The sequence below is a fragment of the Carex rostrata genome, chromosome 12 (genome assembly GCF_964058835.1).
Source record: "Carex rostrata chromosome 12, lpCarRost1.2, whole genome shotgun sequence".
NCBI lineage: Eukaryota > Viridiplantae > Streptophyta > Magnoliopsida > Poales > Cyperaceae > Carex > Carex rostrata.
Genome location: NC_135929.1, coordinates 11,304,498 through 11,320,868, shown reverse-complemented (window position 1 = coordinate 11,320,868; position 16,371 = coordinate 11,304,498). Strand labels below are relative to the sequence as shown.

At 32.9% G+C, this 16,371-nt stretch overlaps 2 protein-coding genes and 1 non-coding gene across 3 annotated transcripts; all 3 read left to right on the top strand.

Annotated features, from left to right (window-relative positions):
* Positions 1-1,912: 1,912 nt before the first annotated feature.
* Positions 1,913-5,743, top strand: LOC144562564 (putative beta-1,4-xylosyltransferase IRX9L). Its single transcript, XM_078311757.1, has 5 exons — positions 1,913-2,139; positions 2,632-3,886; positions 4,330-4,576; positions 4,995-5,190; positions 5,432-5,743. The coding sequence occupies exons 2-4, from the start codon at positions 2,901-2,903 to the stop codon at positions 5,166-5,168; spliced, it is 1,407 nt and encodes a 468-aa protein (XP_078167883.1). The 5' UTR covers positions 1,913-2,139; positions 2,632-2,900; the 3' UTR covers positions 5,169-5,190; positions 5,432-5,743.
* A 2,494-nt stretch (positions 5,744-8,237) lies between these two features.
* Positions 8,238-8,319, top strand: TRNAS-CGA (transfer RNA serine (anticodon CGA)). The gene has a single exon. It is a non-coding gene; the product is annotated as a tRNA-Ser (tRNA).
* A 4,307-nt stretch (positions 8,320-12,626) lies between these two features.
* Positions 12,627-15,321, top strand: LOC144562563 (peroxiredoxin-2C-like). The gene is made up of 3 exons (XM_078311756.1): positions 12,627-12,884; positions 14,491-14,570; positions 14,866-15,321. The coding sequence occupies exons 1-3, from the start codon at positions 12,730-12,732 to the stop codon at positions 15,117-15,119; spliced, it is 489 nt and encodes a 162-aa protein (XP_078167882.1). The 5' UTR covers positions 12,627-12,729; the 3' UTR covers positions 15,120-15,321.
* The last annotated feature ends 1,050 nt before the right edge of the window (positions 15,322-16,371 follow it).

The following is a 16,371-nucleotide window of genomic DNA, read 5'->3' as shown; positions in this document are numbered from 1 at the left end:
AATTAAGCTCTGCAACAAATTAAATGCTCTGCTACTTCACAGTTAAAGTTACATTTAATTTATTAGGCTCCAGAAGACCAGAAGGAGCACCAATTTTACAAATTTAATGCATCTAATCTCGTGCCACGTGGCATACATTGAAGATATCGACATGCAATTTTGCAATCCATTTATTTATTCAGATAATCAGATTATATTTACTCAACCACAGCAGAAGGTTTGTTTTACTCGATATTTTGTTCCCATCCAGGGTGCATTTGTTGGGTCCGGTTTAGTCGGTTTTGAACTGAATCAAATTAGTCTGGATTAAACGGTTTGTTTTTTTTGGTTTGAAATTTTTCAAAACCAAAATAACCGAACCGACTGAACTTTTATATATTATGAATTTGGTCCGGACTACTCCGATTTATTTTTTAATCAATTGCTTTAAATACTTTGATTTATTTTTTAATGTCCCGATTTATTTCTTAATACCTGATTTATTTCTTAATATATTTTAGTTTATTATAAATCAATTGCTTTAAATAAAATAATTAATATATTTCGATTTGACTGAATAAACCGAACAAACTGAAATAAAACTTTGGTTCGATTCGGTTAGGTTGCAATGCTAAATTGATTTGGTTTGGTTCTATTTTTGAAACCGAATTATAACTTTGATTTACCTAATTCGGTTCGGTTTCAACAGAATCGAACTGATGAACATCCCTATTCCCATCATCTTCAAAATTAATAAACACATTTAACATGGTTTTAAAAAAAATGAAATATATCAGGAATGTAAATTTCAATTTTCATTTTCGAAAATGCTGTTACATATGTATTAATTTTTACAAGATGGTAAAAAAAAACAAGTTGGTGGTTTTACTTTACAAGTTCATCTTTTGTTTTTAAATTCAAACAGTCAATTTTAATCACTCAATATACACTATTATATTAAAATATTAAAATATACTTGAAGATCAAATTTTATATTTTTAAACTATTTTTTTACTTTTTAGATATGTAACAGTTTTATTGTTCCAAATATTTTGGACCATCTAAAAAGCAGTTTTTTTTTATATATTTATAATAATAATAATAATAATAATAATAATAATAATAATAATAATAATAATAATAATAATAACAATAAAGGAATGGTGTTTTTTACCTATTTATATAAATTTTGTGATAAAGGAAGGACGGAGCTTCCTTTTCTGTCCCTACAAATTGTTTTTGGATAAAGTAGCATCTTATAATATTTTCCTTAATCCAATAATGGAAAGACGGACCTTTCTTTTGTTAAATCATACCAACTTTTTTTTTTCTAAAAAATAAAAAAAGTTATATAATGCAACTTTTAATGGTGTATTAATTTTAAATTGATAACACCAATTATGAAAAAGTCCATCGTACATGAAGACTTTATTTATTATTTTAGGAATTTTTTAATTTCAAACTTAATATTTATTACATAACAACTGTTCTTTTATAATCAACTATAGATAAACACATATCGAGCGTCCACTTGTGCGATGGGTTTAAATCGGACGGCTGGATCTGTTAACATCCTATCCAGGATGGAACTCATGGAGACCTTCAATATTCGTGCCATAAATATTTTGACGGTTTAGATATAGTCTGAAATTTTGAGTTACTGCAGGCATATGGATTCACAAAGACTCGCACCATTCTCTCGAGAGAAGAGTAGGTCCGATGCCTATCGGACGTACTTTTGGTCTAATGGGCTCAATCACCGTCCGATCTTCCATACGATGTGTTCTCTCCACTTTAAAAAGTGCGCATCTGTGTCAATTTTAGTGTGCACAGATCGTTTTTCAGATCGGACGGTCTTCGATCTGTTTACTCAAAAGTAGCTCCGATGCCTAACGGACCTACTCTGTTCCTCCCTCTCTCTCTTACCTCACCTGACCCTTTGTCTACTTGTAGTACTAAGGCCGCCACTTCTATATTTCCATCTCTCTCTCTCTCTCTCTCTCGTAATCTGAATTTATTATGTATATAAATGTATGTATTGTTTGATTTTTATTCTCTCGATTGAAGAAAACAAGTAGAGAGGCGATCCGACAAGCGAACAAAACCCCTGACTCAAGCGCGTTTGACTCCGAGACCGTGCCAGCGACGATCTCGATTCAAGTATGCTTTCTCTCTCTTGACACGCTCTTCAATTTCCTTTCCTTCTCTTTTCTCTTTGTGTGAATTCGTTGCTCTGGGGATCCGAGCTTGTTTTTTGATGCCATGATGGGGAATTCTTTTCTGATTTTGGAATTGTCAAGTTTATGATCCTCTTAATTGGGGTGACTTTTTGAATATTGGATGATTCGGTGGTATTTCCGTTTGTTGAATTTCCATTTCTGGAATTTTCAAATTGGGGAATGGAGACATTGTTGTTGAAGCAATTTTTCAATGTTTCAATGGAAAGAACTGGTATTATTATTCAATTCAAGTCATCTTTTATTATATTGTTAGATCCTAATGTGCATTCAATAGGGTTGGGTATGTTTGGCCTGTTTCTTTGAATAAATTAAAGCACTGGTGCTGGTTTTGTTTAAGATTCAAGTCTTTTTCTCCCTTGATGCTTTCTTTCTAACAGTAGATCTATTTTTTTTTCTCTTTTGTGCTTTACAGGTTTTTGTAATTTGGCAAGGAGGGCAAAAGCTGAATTCAAATGCAACAGTTCTGATCTGTACCTTTGTATTTCTCAAAACCTGCTTTCTGGAAATGTGAAAAAAAAAACAGTCGATTAGACATTTTGGAGCAATTAGAGTTTCAGTTCTGATCCACAACCGGTATATCAATAACTAAAAGATCTCAAATTGGGTCTGATTTGAAATTCTGATGGACAACCCTTAGTGCAATTAGGCACTTTTACTGTTAAATTTAAACCGTAAAAGAAAATGAGGTCTTCTCGACGAAGCACCGGCTTAATACAAAGAGAAGGGTCGGTGAAACAATTCCAAGAATTTTTGGATAATTCGCCTTCTCCCAAATTGTCTCCTTCAAAGACTGTTTTAGCCCTGAGAGGCCTCCTAAGTTCCTTCCCTGCCCTTATGGATTGGTTACCTGATACCAAATCGAGATCAGGGTCTAACAGTAATTTGGCACAGAGATACCAGAGATCAAAAGGGTTTAAATGGAAAAGAGCGCTGTTCAATTTGGTGGTGTGTTTTATACTCGGGATTCTTATCGGATTCACCCCTTTTTTCTCCATTAATGTTCCTGAGAATATACCTTCACATCCAAGTACTTTAAATGTTGTTGGGAGACACATAGAGGATAAGAACATAAAACAGAGCTCTCAATCAATTAAGGAAGAGGTTGTTATGCACAAAAACCCGGATATTATACAAAATTCAAGTTCGGAGGAGCTCGAGGTGGTGAAAGAGGAGGAACCAAAAATGGAGTTACCAAAAGAGGAGTTTCCAATAGAGGATTTACCAAAAGAGGATTTGCCAAAAGAGGAGTTGTTGAGTAATGAGTTGCCAAGAGAAGAGTCGGTGAAAGTCGAGTTACCTAAAATAGACCAAAAAGATGTGCGGAAACTTCTAATCATTGTGACGACCACACATGTTAGACCGTTTCAAGCATATTATTTGAACCGATTGGCACATACATTGAGTGCAGTGCCGAAGCCACTATTGTGGATTGTGGTGGACCGGTACTACCAGTCAATGGATACAGCACGTATTTTGATGTCAACAGGGATGATGTATCGGCATTTTGCATGCTTGATGAATGTAACTAACATGAGAAAGATGATAAATTGCCAGAGAAATATTGCCATTTATCATATCAAGAAGCACCATATTAATGGTATAGTTTATTTTGCGGATGACGATGGGGTCTATTCGCTCGAGCTTTTCGAAGAGATGCGGAAAATTAGGTAAGTGGTTTTTCTTTTATTTTTCTGGGGAAGATGTGATATTGATAGGAACAAATTTACCGAGCATTTCTGGAATTTTTATTTGGTTTGGTATGGTCTGGATCTGAGGTATTGGTTCAGACAGTCAGATTCTTCATATATTGGTGTTATAAGTTTAAAACTACAAGTTCAGTCATTATTAGCTAAAAAAATAGAACTGAATCCCAAAATACAACAACAACAACCAAGCTTATAGTCCCAAATAATGACTGGTAAACTAATGAATCCCAAAATGAAGATAAATTAAGCTGGTAAACTTCACGATGTACCTTTTATACCTTCCTTGAATTGATTACAAGTTCACGACCTGTCAATCCTTTTATCAACTGTAAATTATATTTCCATGATTGTATTTTTAAATATATATCAACACACTATTGAATCTCCTATAATCTTTATTGTAGGGGGTTCGGTGCATGGCCGGTTGCAACTTTTCAAGATGCAAATAGGAGGTTATTGCTAGAAGGGCCATTATGTAACCGAAAACATGTTATTGGGTGGCATTCAAATCAAAATAGCAGGATAGTACGAAGGTTCCGTACCAGCATATCTGGTATTGCTTTCAATAGCACCATGATCTGGGACTCAAAAAAATTTCGCCGACATCCCAAATCCATTATATTTCATAGCAATGGCAAGGAAAGCATGCAAGTATGTCCATAACCTTTTTTTTTTAGAATTTCATATCATCTATGAGAAGTAATGCCAAGGATTTGCTATCAACCGACAGAATAAAACACAGATGAAGGAAAAAATAGAAGTTAGAATAACCCTAGATTTTTACCTGCACACAGTTATTTTTTTATATGGACCTTTGTAGAAACATTATTTCGAAAACAACAACAGACATTCATAAATGTTGTAATTTCTACAGTGATAGAAATTAGGGTAAAAAAATGTGAAAGTCAAACTCCCTTCATCTTTTTACCAGTCAAACCCTTGACACAATAACATCAAATAGGTGAACCCCAACAGTATTTATTCATAAAGCTTAAGTTGACTCTCATTGACACATTTATATCGAGTCTGTAAAAAACTTAACTATGCAAATATTTGGTTTAATATCCAGGACTCTAAGTTTGTAGAGCTGCTAGTAGAGGATGAGAGACAGATGGAAGGTCTTGGGGGGCCTAATTGTACCAAAATTATGGTGTGGAGAAATCGGTTGGAGGCCCCGCAATTGAATTACCCGTCAGGCTGGTCTCTCGAGAGAAACCTAGATGCTGTTGTACCAGTCAGATAGTACATATACCTGGCTTTTAATTGTAAGTGCTCTGCTTGATGAAAACTTTGCTGAAAACTTTGTTGGTTTCTATATGCACAACTTGCATGCACACACCATCTGGTTTGAACTGTTAAATTTGGTTCTGTAATTGTAGTTGCTTTAGGCACTGAAGTGCTGTTTTACCTTGTTCAAAATGATATGGCTACTACATATTGAACAAAGTTATTATATATAGAGGGTAATAAGAAATTAAATTTTATGATTCTATTTTCATTTTTCAGGTTTTCTTGAAAACAAGTCCGTGACAACTAATGGACCTAAACTTGAGGTGTATTTTTTAACTAAACCAATTTCTAGTACAAAGTAAGAGTTCGTGGCCGTTTATATTCTTTATTCTGTACTTATTTCATTTTTTTTTTTTTTCCATCCCCTTAGTAGACACGCCCCTGTTGTAAAATGTTTTTTGTCGAGCCATATGAGCAGGATTTTTTTTTTTTTGTCTATTATCCTTTTAGTTTTGTAATTTTTTTTGTTCATTTAAAATTTGTTTCGGTTTCTTTTGTTCATAGATAAAAGATTTGTTTTGTTATTCACAATCTGTTGATACCTCTCTATGATTCAATACTGGTTAGGTCTAAAGGGCAGGTAAAGCCTCATTATTGGTGCTTTTGGGGACTTAGTTTTCAACATTTCTAGAGTTGGTACCATGTACTCAATAAATGTACAACTTTTTGCTGTACCTAACACTTCTTTTCATGTGATGGTATGTTTTTCTTAATTTGATAAATGATAACTGCTGCTAAGCAGTAGGTGAGATGCTTCTAATTTGGTTTGGTTACAGCACAATATCTTGTAGATTGTGACAGTAAACCTGAGCATTCTACCAAATTCACTTTTGCAGTATAATATTTATACCATTGTTGACTTAAACATCATGTTCATATCAAAGTGTTAATGATCCTTTTCAATTACTAAATATCGCATTTATTTTCAACCCGTTTAAGTGAGCTGTAGAAGAATATGGACTAGTGTGAATAGGGGTGTTCAAATGATTCGGTTTATTTGGTTTTGAACCGAAACGGAGAATTTTGGTTTAAATGGTTTGGTTGTTTGGTTCAAATGGTTCAGTTCAGTTGATTTTATAAAGTAATTCGGTTTAAATGGTTCGGTTCGGTTTTAATTTCTCAAAACCGAATAAACCGAACCGATCGGTTATATAATAATTCAAGTATTATTTTGCTTCTTTTATTTATTTTGGACTTAAAAATAAAAAATAAATATTAATCTAGAACTTTGGATATTTTACAGCATCGATATATTTGTATAAAATTGAACAATGTGTGTAATGGTATCTTAATTTTCATTTCTATGAAATTATGAATGTATTGGCTTATGTATTGAGTTTTGATTTTTTGAGATTGAATTCCTCTATTCGGTTCAACCGAACAAAACCGAAGTTTAGTTCGGTTTTAGTTCGGTTTGGGCATTTTAATTTAGTCGGTTCGGTTGGGTTTTAATTGGTTAGGTTTTAGTTCGGTTTGACAAATTTAGTTCAGTTTAAACTGAACCGACCGGTTGAACACCCCTAAGTGTGAAGAGCATGAGAAACAAAGCAAACAATAAATGTAAACAAAAGCCCATATTAATTTAATTTGAACATCAACTTGTGCATGCATGGGCACATTTTTTTTCTTTATTTATGTTCTTATACATTGATACTCTTCCCATTTTCCAAAAACTTTTATTTGATGACATGTGGATGTGGTCTTTTAAAAATGGGCCTAATTATAATGTCACATGTCACATGCAGAAAGGAAGAAAAGTATTGCTTGCCTAATTAATTATATAATAAGCAACACCGAACTTTATTCTCTCTCTAGAAAGCCCATAAGCCCATAAACTAGGAATATGGATCCTTTGAAGTAGCTCAAATTTTGAGTTTAGAAAATTTGAAAAACCACCATTTTGGCGATTACATAAATAACATACAACTGTATATATCAAACCATATACAAAACAACGACATTTGGTGCATGTATTATCGTCTATATAACGATTTGAAAGTATTAATTTCATGACTTGTCATGCATTACAAAATGATATTGAAACCACATGAAATTAGGTGAATAGGCTACATATATATTCAATATGTTTATAAACTTTTTGTTTTGAATTCATTTAAAAAATATCAATCTAAAAAGGAATTCTTTAAAGAATGTTGTCAATATGGTAGCTATTTTTTATTTTCTTATTAAAAACATTAATTAAAAGATAGAACAAAAAAATGTGAAGGGAAAGATATTGCCAATCTTCAAAGCTTTTTAAATTAAAGGGTAAATTTCACTGAAGGTGATTAAATTTTGTCCTTTGTCACGAATTGGTTACTTAAGTTTAGTTTGTTCTTTCATAGCTATTAAATTTTTAATTTGTTTCAATTAAGTCACTTTATAATTTTTCCATTCAAACAATTAACGGAACATTCTCATTACGTCCAAAATACTAACGAAAATAATATATTTTAATAATTTTTTGGATGAAAAAAAATTATAGAATGTCTTGATTGGATTGAGACAAATTAAAAATTTAATAGTTAGAGAGAAACAAACATGAGTAACCAATTTGATAAAGAACAAAATTTTGTAACCTCCAGCCAAATTTACCCCAAATTAAATAACACATCACTGAGTTCTGTTGTCCTTGGAACTTTTTAATAGTTACCACCGTACCAGCACAGCACATGACCATTTCATATAAATATCAAAGGTTCAAATAGCGTTTATCGTGTCATAGCGGACTGGCTGAAAAAACGGCGCTATGCTCAAATAGCATCAAATAACGCTGATAGCGCCATAGTTTTTATGGTCTGAAAACATTATAGCAGCACTATGGTGTGCTATTTAGAACCTGATAAATATATTTACTCGGCCACTCATCAGTCATCAGGATGTCAATACTCAAGTGTGCTGGAGCACTTTGTGTCTGAAAGGGGTTGGAAGTTAATATCGAAAACTCTTTTTAAAAAATAAGGTGATATAATTGTCTCTAGATATTTATAAATAAATTTTGAAAGAAGAAGCAACAAAGATTGTCGATATGTCCGAGTGGTTAAGGAGACAGACTCGAAATCTGTTGGGCTTTGCCTGCGCAGGTTCGAATCCTGCTGTCGACGCTAAATTAAAATAAAAAATTATCTTTTTTTTTCATTTTTTTAGATATTTTTTTCAAGCTATCCAACTTTTGCACAACTACAGGATTGCTAGTTGGTTTGTCTTCTACAACTTTAATAAAGTCAAATTGGCAGGGGTAAAAACGGAGTCGGATTATCTAATCCGAATCCGCTCCGTATCTGTTTTATCCAGAGCGGATAATTCATGGATTCGGATCCGAATAATTTTTCAATATCGGGATTTGGATTCAGATAAATTCTGCTATCGGTAAACGAAACGGATATTCAAATATATCCGAATTCATCCGAACCTGCTACTCAGCGCTATGCGAACTAGTTGGCGTTACGAACTATGCACCAAAGCACATAGCCACTGTACTAAACACTCTTTTGTGTCTTTGAAGCATATCTTCACTATTTAACAGAGGATTCTTTTATTTTTCCCTTCACTTCAATTTCTTCTATTCCGTTCTTCTCATTCCAAATCTTTTATTTATTTCTGTTATTATTTTTAATTTTCATTATATTTTCTTTCTGTTATTTTCTTTCATTATATTTTCCAAATCCCAAATACAAAATAGCAAATTGTTTTGTTTAAAAATAATGTAATTACTAGGATCATGTGATTTTCTTTCTGAATTAATTATTCCCAAATAGAAGTACTATCACTCATTAATTTGACAATTATGATATTATGCAAAAAAAAAAAAAAAAAAATCCAGCATATATTTTACATTAAAATCACTTGTTCCTTGTTAATAAGGCTATGAATATTCCTTACCTGATTCACAAGTATTCAAAGAGTGTGGCTGTAATTAGTTACCCAAAAATATTTATTTGAATATGTTCACATCATCATACTATCCATCTCTCTTCCAAAAATGGTGCCCCATTTGGATCTCTTCCTCCTCGCGCTGCTTCACGGCTCTCTCATCGGTTGCGTTGTTATCCTCGGTGCAATTCTCCTCCTCATCTTCTTCCTCCTCGTTGCGTGTTTTGTTTTGCTCATGTTTGTAACATTTGACATGCTTCGAGTCTTTAGATCGTTCTCACGGGTCATTCATGCGTTACTTGTGAACATAAGATTAGGTGTTGTGATTCTTCTTTGTATGTTAATCAACCGAGCTATCGACGCTTCTCTGAAATTCAAGCAGACGAATGGTACCGCGATACAAAAGATGAACTAATTAATAGGGATTTTTGATGATTCAGTATTGATCCATATGCTTCCTAGGCAGGAATTTGCATGAACATTTTCAGGAATGATTTGGAGATATATATAATTTCATTAAGAAAAAAAAGGGGATGATTTGGAGATATATGTGTACAGAATAGAGAGAAGGAATGATAACTGGAAAGCTTGTATAGTTGCTGTAATTACTGAAGACAGAAATTTGCTACACATTAATTGTATATATTTGGTTTTTGCTTTAAAATAAACATGCTTATTTTTTTCACCTTTTTTTAAGAAATTAGGAGAGGAAGATAGAGCATTTAATGTTCTCCAAATAATTTCAGGAGCACATGAATTACTTGTAATATTTTGTATTGGTGTTCATAATTTTTTGAGACTTTTTAAATATATACAAATGTCTATTCCATTGATTTATATTTTTGTTATTTGTATATGGCACTTTTAATTTTTTACATTTAATTGAACTAAGCAATAGGTTGTAATAGAAATAGAAACAAAATAAGTAATAAGGTTAGAATAGTATTTTTTTTTTCTATATTATTATAGACATATATCCCAGATATCAACCAATACTCGACCTTTACTGTTCCAATTTGCAATTGACCTTCCATTCCTGTTGGAATTTACCACTCTGCCCCTTAAGGAAGCCCTCCTGTTTATTGGATCCGTATCCTCCCAGGTACCTCACTCAGTACAATTGAAATGGACGGCTCAGATTTAATTTCAGTCGGTGAGTGCTCGGGATGGCAGTAAGTAGAAGTATTATTTGTGTTTTGAGATTTGTGCCAAGTTAAAAGTTCCAATTTCAGACCGTCCGTTTCAATTCTACTCAATCAGGTAACCTGAGGGCAGGGGCAGACCCACTGTAGCACAGGGGGGGGGGGGGTTAGCTACCCCCGCTGGATTTTCAAAAATAGTGTTAAAAATCTGCTTTCGGACCTCTGCCCCTCCCTGGAATTCAAATTGCCCCCATGTAGCCCATTTTGGAATTCTAATAGACGGAACGGAGCCCATATAAACTCTGAGCGAAACAAATTAGCGGAGCCCAAATAGGCGCTGATCCCAAATAGCGAAAATTAGTTGAACCAATTTTTTTTTTTTTTTTTGAATTCAAAGGCAGAGGCTGCCAAGTTGAACCAAAATGTAGATTTCAAATTCCCTATAAATGTTGAATTGTTGATTTTTTTCAAGTAATTTAGAATTTTTATTATATTAATTGGTATTTTTTTTTGTTATGTTGAATTGTACCCGATAAGCTATTTGCATCCGATTATTGCCCTGCCCTGACAAAAATTCTGCGTCTACTCCTGCCTGAGGGGATGTGAATTCCTATTTACTAACTTGGGGCAAACAATCTATGAGATGGTCGGACTTCGGGGCTATCAACAAATTCTTCTTCGCACAGTCTTTTGTAGGGGCGGATTTAGAATTTTCGTCAGGAGAGAGCAAAAAATATCAAATCGGATTTAAATAACTAATCAAGTTTAAATCTATTAACTAATTAGGTGCTCATAAAAAAATACTTTAACTTATATTTTTCAATATTCTGACTTGTAATTTTTGATTCTCTAACCTAAAATTCTAATTACCAATTATAATTCAAAAAAATTTATTTTAATTTTAACATTAAATTTAACTCGAATTACAAATTAAACATTTAAAAGAGGGCAAATTTTTTTTCTAAGAGAAAGCAAAGTTGATCGAAAGATCTCAATCTTTACTAAAATTCAAATTTAAGAGGATAGTTATCTCCTCCTGAAATCATGTGGTCCGCCTCTGACCCTTTGATGAGAGAACAAAGGGGAATTTTCCTATTTTAGGTGTTAAATAATCTTTTTATTTTTTACAATTTCAATTATCAAGCTTGCTGAACCTATGAAATTGTGTTTAATTGTTAATTTTACAATTTCACTATTTGATTATTATTGCACTTGTAAACCAAAGTATCTCATGAATATGGGACGATAGTACAATTGGCTATAAAAAAGATTAAAAAATTGTGGCTATTTAAAGGTTGAAAATTCGAGCTCTACTGACAACTTTGCAGTTTTCACAATTTTTTCTTTTAAAAAAAAGACAGAAGCACCCATGATCACATATATAAATAGAAAAAGTCAATGGATAGAAACTTAAATTAAACATTGGTTGGGATTTACTCTGCTGGTTTAGTATCTCCATTTTATATTTAAAAAATCATAAATACTTATGTGTCATTGGTATTTTTAATTGTTTAGATAATAACTTGCTTATTAGTTTAATATTTTTTTTTAAAATTTTATATAAACTTTTACAATTATAAGAAATGGTTTTCTTATTAATTTTGAAAATTAGGTTACCATATCAATAAAATTAAAATTATAGATAAAAAACTGAAATTTTTATTAATATCCAAAAAAATATTAAATTTTAAAATCTATATTTTGTTTGACAAGATTTCATGTCCAAACCGCATATTTATTTTCTGATTTTAGGCCGAATAACCGTAAATTTATTTTCTGGTTTTAGGATTTTTTTTTTGCGAAATGTTTATATGAAATCGGAATTTTAATTTACAGTTTGGAAAGATTTCGAAATTCTTTTGCATTCCGATTTGAAATTATTTATTAATTTTGAATAATAATAAAAATTTCGGGATAAAAAATATTAAATTTCAATTAATGTTAAAAACAGTGCTAGATTGTAGAGTAAAGCTAGGGTGTGATGTGCTCACCAAGAAAGTTTGGTGAGCAAGTTTGGTGAGCACAACTCCAAAAGCATATATGATCGATTTCAAATGATAAATTCAAACCGTTGAAATCTATGTACTTCATGAGTGATACATGCACATGCAAAATTTTGAAATTCATTTGCTACAAGATGAAGTGGTCAAAGAAATAATTAAAAAATGAATATATAAAATAACTTATAAAAGATTGATTTATTTGACCGCTTGATCTTGTAGTAAATAAATTTGAAACTTTTAAAATTTAACATTTATATATATCACTCATGAAACACATAAATTTAAACAGTTTAAATTTATTATTTAAAACTGATTCGATATACTTTGTGCGTTATGCTCACCAAACCTCGGTACTAAGCACATCGCACACTAGCTTCTCATCGATTGTAACGTGATGTGACAAATAAAAGAGCTCTCAAATAACAACACCGCTCTTTCCAAAATATCTCCCCTCATTTCTCAACTCGCCTCTCTTCTAAGAAAACAAACCACAAAAATGGCGCCGATCGCCGTTGGAGCAACGCTTCCCGATGGAACCCTCGATTGGTTCGACGAGTCCGATCAGCGTCAGAGCCTCACTATCCATGGCCTCGCCAAGGGAAAAAAGGTCGTTCTCGTTGGTGTTCCCGGTGCCTTCACCCCCACTTGCAGGTTTCTCTTTTTCTTCATTTTCGTTTTCATTTCTTTTTCATTCCTTCCTAATGTCGCTGTATTGGCTTGATCTACTCGGAAATATTGGAGGTATCGATTTCATTATTCTTCCAAATAAGATAAATTCTCAGCTAGGTTAGTTCAATTCTAGATCTGAGGTGTGTTCTATCTTCTTATTTGTTAAAAATAGATGAAATTGTTTCACTATCTAACGCAGGAAGAAGAAAAATTAATATCAGGTATCTTTTTTTTAATTGCTCTTAACACAACATACTAATATGCTGGAAAAAAAAATCAATTTTACAAATGACTTAGGTAATTATTTGTAAAATGAAAATAGTTAACAACTTGTGACATTTTTTAGCAATTTGTTAATTAATCTATATATTAAAAGAGTGAAGAAGCAATATTGGGGAAAGCTCCAATGTTGTGTTACCCATGGAAATGTTGTATTTGGGTACAGATGCTTCCAGTAGATTAGGAAGTTGGCATTAAAAAAAAAACAATCAAACTTTGACTGGTGTATAAACAAATAATTGTTGAATAGTCAAATTTGAGGATTTGATATATCCAATTTTCGTGAGATATTTGTGTCATGGTACAAATGTCACTATAGAAGACAATATACTAAAGGAAAAAGATAAAGGCCCGAATAGCATCTTTTTTTTTGGGGACACATTATGATAATATATTTTTTAAATAATTAAGCTTGAAATTTCGAATGATAACACAACCATTTTGTTGTTTTACTCACGAGGAACACTTGATTATCAGAAAGTATATAATTTAAGAGCTCATTTGCTACTACATCAAGAGGTGAAGCAAATAATACATAATGAACTACAACCATCTTGTCCCAAACAAAGTTTAATTTTTATAATTTTTTATGCATATGCATTGCTCATGACACAGAAGAAGATCAACTGTTTGACTTTTCTTATTTTAATATCATCATTAAATATTAATGAACAAATATTTTCCCCATGTATCCCCCCAAATAGTTGTAATTGAATCTCTCCTCAGTGAAACATACTATTTTGGAGATATTGGACTTGATCCATTGTATTCAGTCTTTCTACAATTTGACTTATATTTTTTATGCATAGCCAACAACTTGATCCCCCAAAAGTATAGAATTTTGAGTTCATTTGCTACTGCATCAAGAGGTAAAGAAAATAGAAACAAACTTAACTACAACCATCCATTAATCTTATCCGAAACAATTTTTTAATTAATGAACAAATAAAATTTTGTTATTTAAATTTTAACATTAAATATTAATGAACAAATAAAATTTCCATGTATCCCAAAGAACTGAAATCTATCCTCAATGAAAAATACTTCTTTAGAGGTATCGAACTTGATCCATTATATTCTGTCTTTGAAAAATTCGACCTGCTTCAGGGAAAAAAAATGCTTGTTTGGACCTTTTTTCTTCATTAGTTTTGAATCTCATGTAGACACATGCATAATGCAATCAATCCATGGAATTATTCAAATATTAATATGCTCCTCTCACACCACCTTGAGTCCAATTTATTTGAAATGAAATAATTTAGATCATCAGACTGATATGAATTTTTTTTATGTGATATGAACATCTCAGCATGCAGCATGTGCCTGGCTTCATTCAAACTGCAGAGGAGCTCAAGGCCAAGGGTGTTGACGAAATCCTTGTCATTAGTGGTATTTTATTTGGACTAATTCTCCACTAGTTTGTGTTGATAATTCTCTTCGGTATTTTTATTGATTTAAAATTTTCCAGCCCCTTTCTACCAAGGTTTGTTCTTTGGCAGTGTCAAAGTATGTGTTGGAATTTAGGACCAACTTCTATATTTCTTGTTTTTGGTTTACCATTTTTTGGTGGGTTTTTGGTATCAAACAGAAACTGGGTGTTTGATTTTGGGTCACTTATTCTAAGAAAAAGAAAGAAAGATAAATACAATAACCAGCATTTATCTAAAAAAAATAAAATGTGCAGTGAACGACCTGTTTGTGATGAAGGCATGGGCGAAGACCTACCCCGAGAACAAGCACGTGAAGTTCCTGGCAGATGGTTCAGGTATATACACCAAGGCACTAGGCCTCGAGCTGGACCTCTCTGAAAAGGGGCTTGGGGCCCGCTCCAGGCGCTATGCTATCCTGGCCGATGATCTCGTTGTCAAGGTTGCCAACATTGAGGAAGGTGGCGCTTTCACTGTCTCTGGTGCAGATGAAATTCTCAAGGCCCTCTAGAGAGAGAGAGAGAGGATGGTTGGAGGCTTGGAGCCGCCAACATATTTTGTTTATCTTAGTTTCGTATGAATAAGGGTAGTTTTTATATGCTGGATCAGAAGGCAGCTTGAACTGCTGTGGTTGTAAACTGTTGCTTGTTTTGTGCTAGTTGGCTGCTGTTTTTGTTGATAATTTGCCAGTATTGTGTGCTGGTTATTTCAAATTGGTAAACATTCTGTCGAGAAATTCCAGTTGATAAATTTAATTTTGTTGCAACATCGAAGGAATTGCCATTTTCATATACAGTAAGATGTTGCTTTTATTAATATTCCCAAAACTAGTTCGTCACTGGCCTTTTGTTTCATTTTCTTATACTCTTACGTGTGCAATTATTGTGATTCTAGGTTTCTATTTGTTTTGTTTTTTTTTTGGATAAAAAGAACCTCAAGCAGAGTGTTTAGGACTTCAGATTGTCAGCCTTTCATTATTTTACGATTTCTGCTAATTTCACAATTTCGGGGTACAATTGTATTCAGTTTTTTTAATCATGTCTCTGATTTCAAACCGATTTCTCTTAACATCAATTCTTTCAGTCAAGGCTTATCTTGACAATCTTAATGATATATATTGAAATCGATTCAAATAAGAATGAAAAATAAAAAAAGTGTATGAGATTGTTGTTGGATATATAGATATAGTACCAATAAAATTTGGGAAAATTGGTTATTTGCCACTCCAAAACATTGAAATTTGAAAATTGCCACTCTAAACTTTGAAATTGTAAAAATGCCACTATAAACTTAGTTAATTCCTATTTTTGTCATTTATACTGTATTTTTATACTATTTTTATTAAAAATTATTGAAAAATACTATTTTGGTATACGTATTTATGTATTTTCGATTATACCCTTATGATTCAACTAATGCACCTGTTTATGTATCACCTCCTTCCTTCAATTACCATTGCGCCTCTTCTCCAGACCATTGCCTCCTCCAGACATTCGACCACGAAGTACATTCGATTACCATCATGCCTCTTCCTCCTCCTCCTCCTCCTCCTCCGCCACCGAGATTCAACAAGCGAGGAAGGAGGGGATTTGAATAAAAAGGGCAACGCGGTTAGAGACATGGGGCTGGCGGAAATCGGAAGCTGCGTCGCTGCAACTGGGCCCCGGCCATTTGATCCTGACCAGGGGGTCCCACAAGTAGGAGAACAATAGCCTTCAGAGTCGTAAGGTGTTGTGCCAGTTCAAACAGTTACGTCAACTGGC

Excerpts from the sequence above, each read along its gene's own strand:
- LOC144562564 (XM_078311757.1), top strand. The coding sequence starts at position 2,901 with ATGAGGTCTTCTCGACGAAGCACCGGCTTAATACAAAGAGAAGGGTCG. Across the intron at positions 3,887-4,329 it reads GAAGAGATGCGGAAAATTAG|GGGGTTCGGTGCATGGCCGG; the intron begins GTAAGTGGTTTT and ends TCTTTATTGTAG. Across the intron at positions 4,577-4,994 it reads ATGGCAAGGAAAGCATGCAA|GACTCTAAGTTTGTAGAGCT; the intron begins GTATGTCCATAA and ends TTTAATATCCAG.
- LOC144562563 (XM_078311756.1), top strand. The coding sequence starts at position 12,730 with ATGGCGCCGATCGCCGTTGGAGCAACGCTTCCCGATGGAACCCTCGAT. Across the intron at positions 12,885-14,490 it reads GCCTTCACCCCCACTTGCAG|CATGCAGCATGTGCCTGGCT; the intron begins GTTTCTCTTTTT and ends TGAACATCTCAG. Across the intron at positions 14,571-14,865 it reads CGAAATCCTTGTCATTAGTG|TGAACGACCTGTTTGTGATG; the intron begins GTATTTTATTTG and ends TAAAATGTGCAG.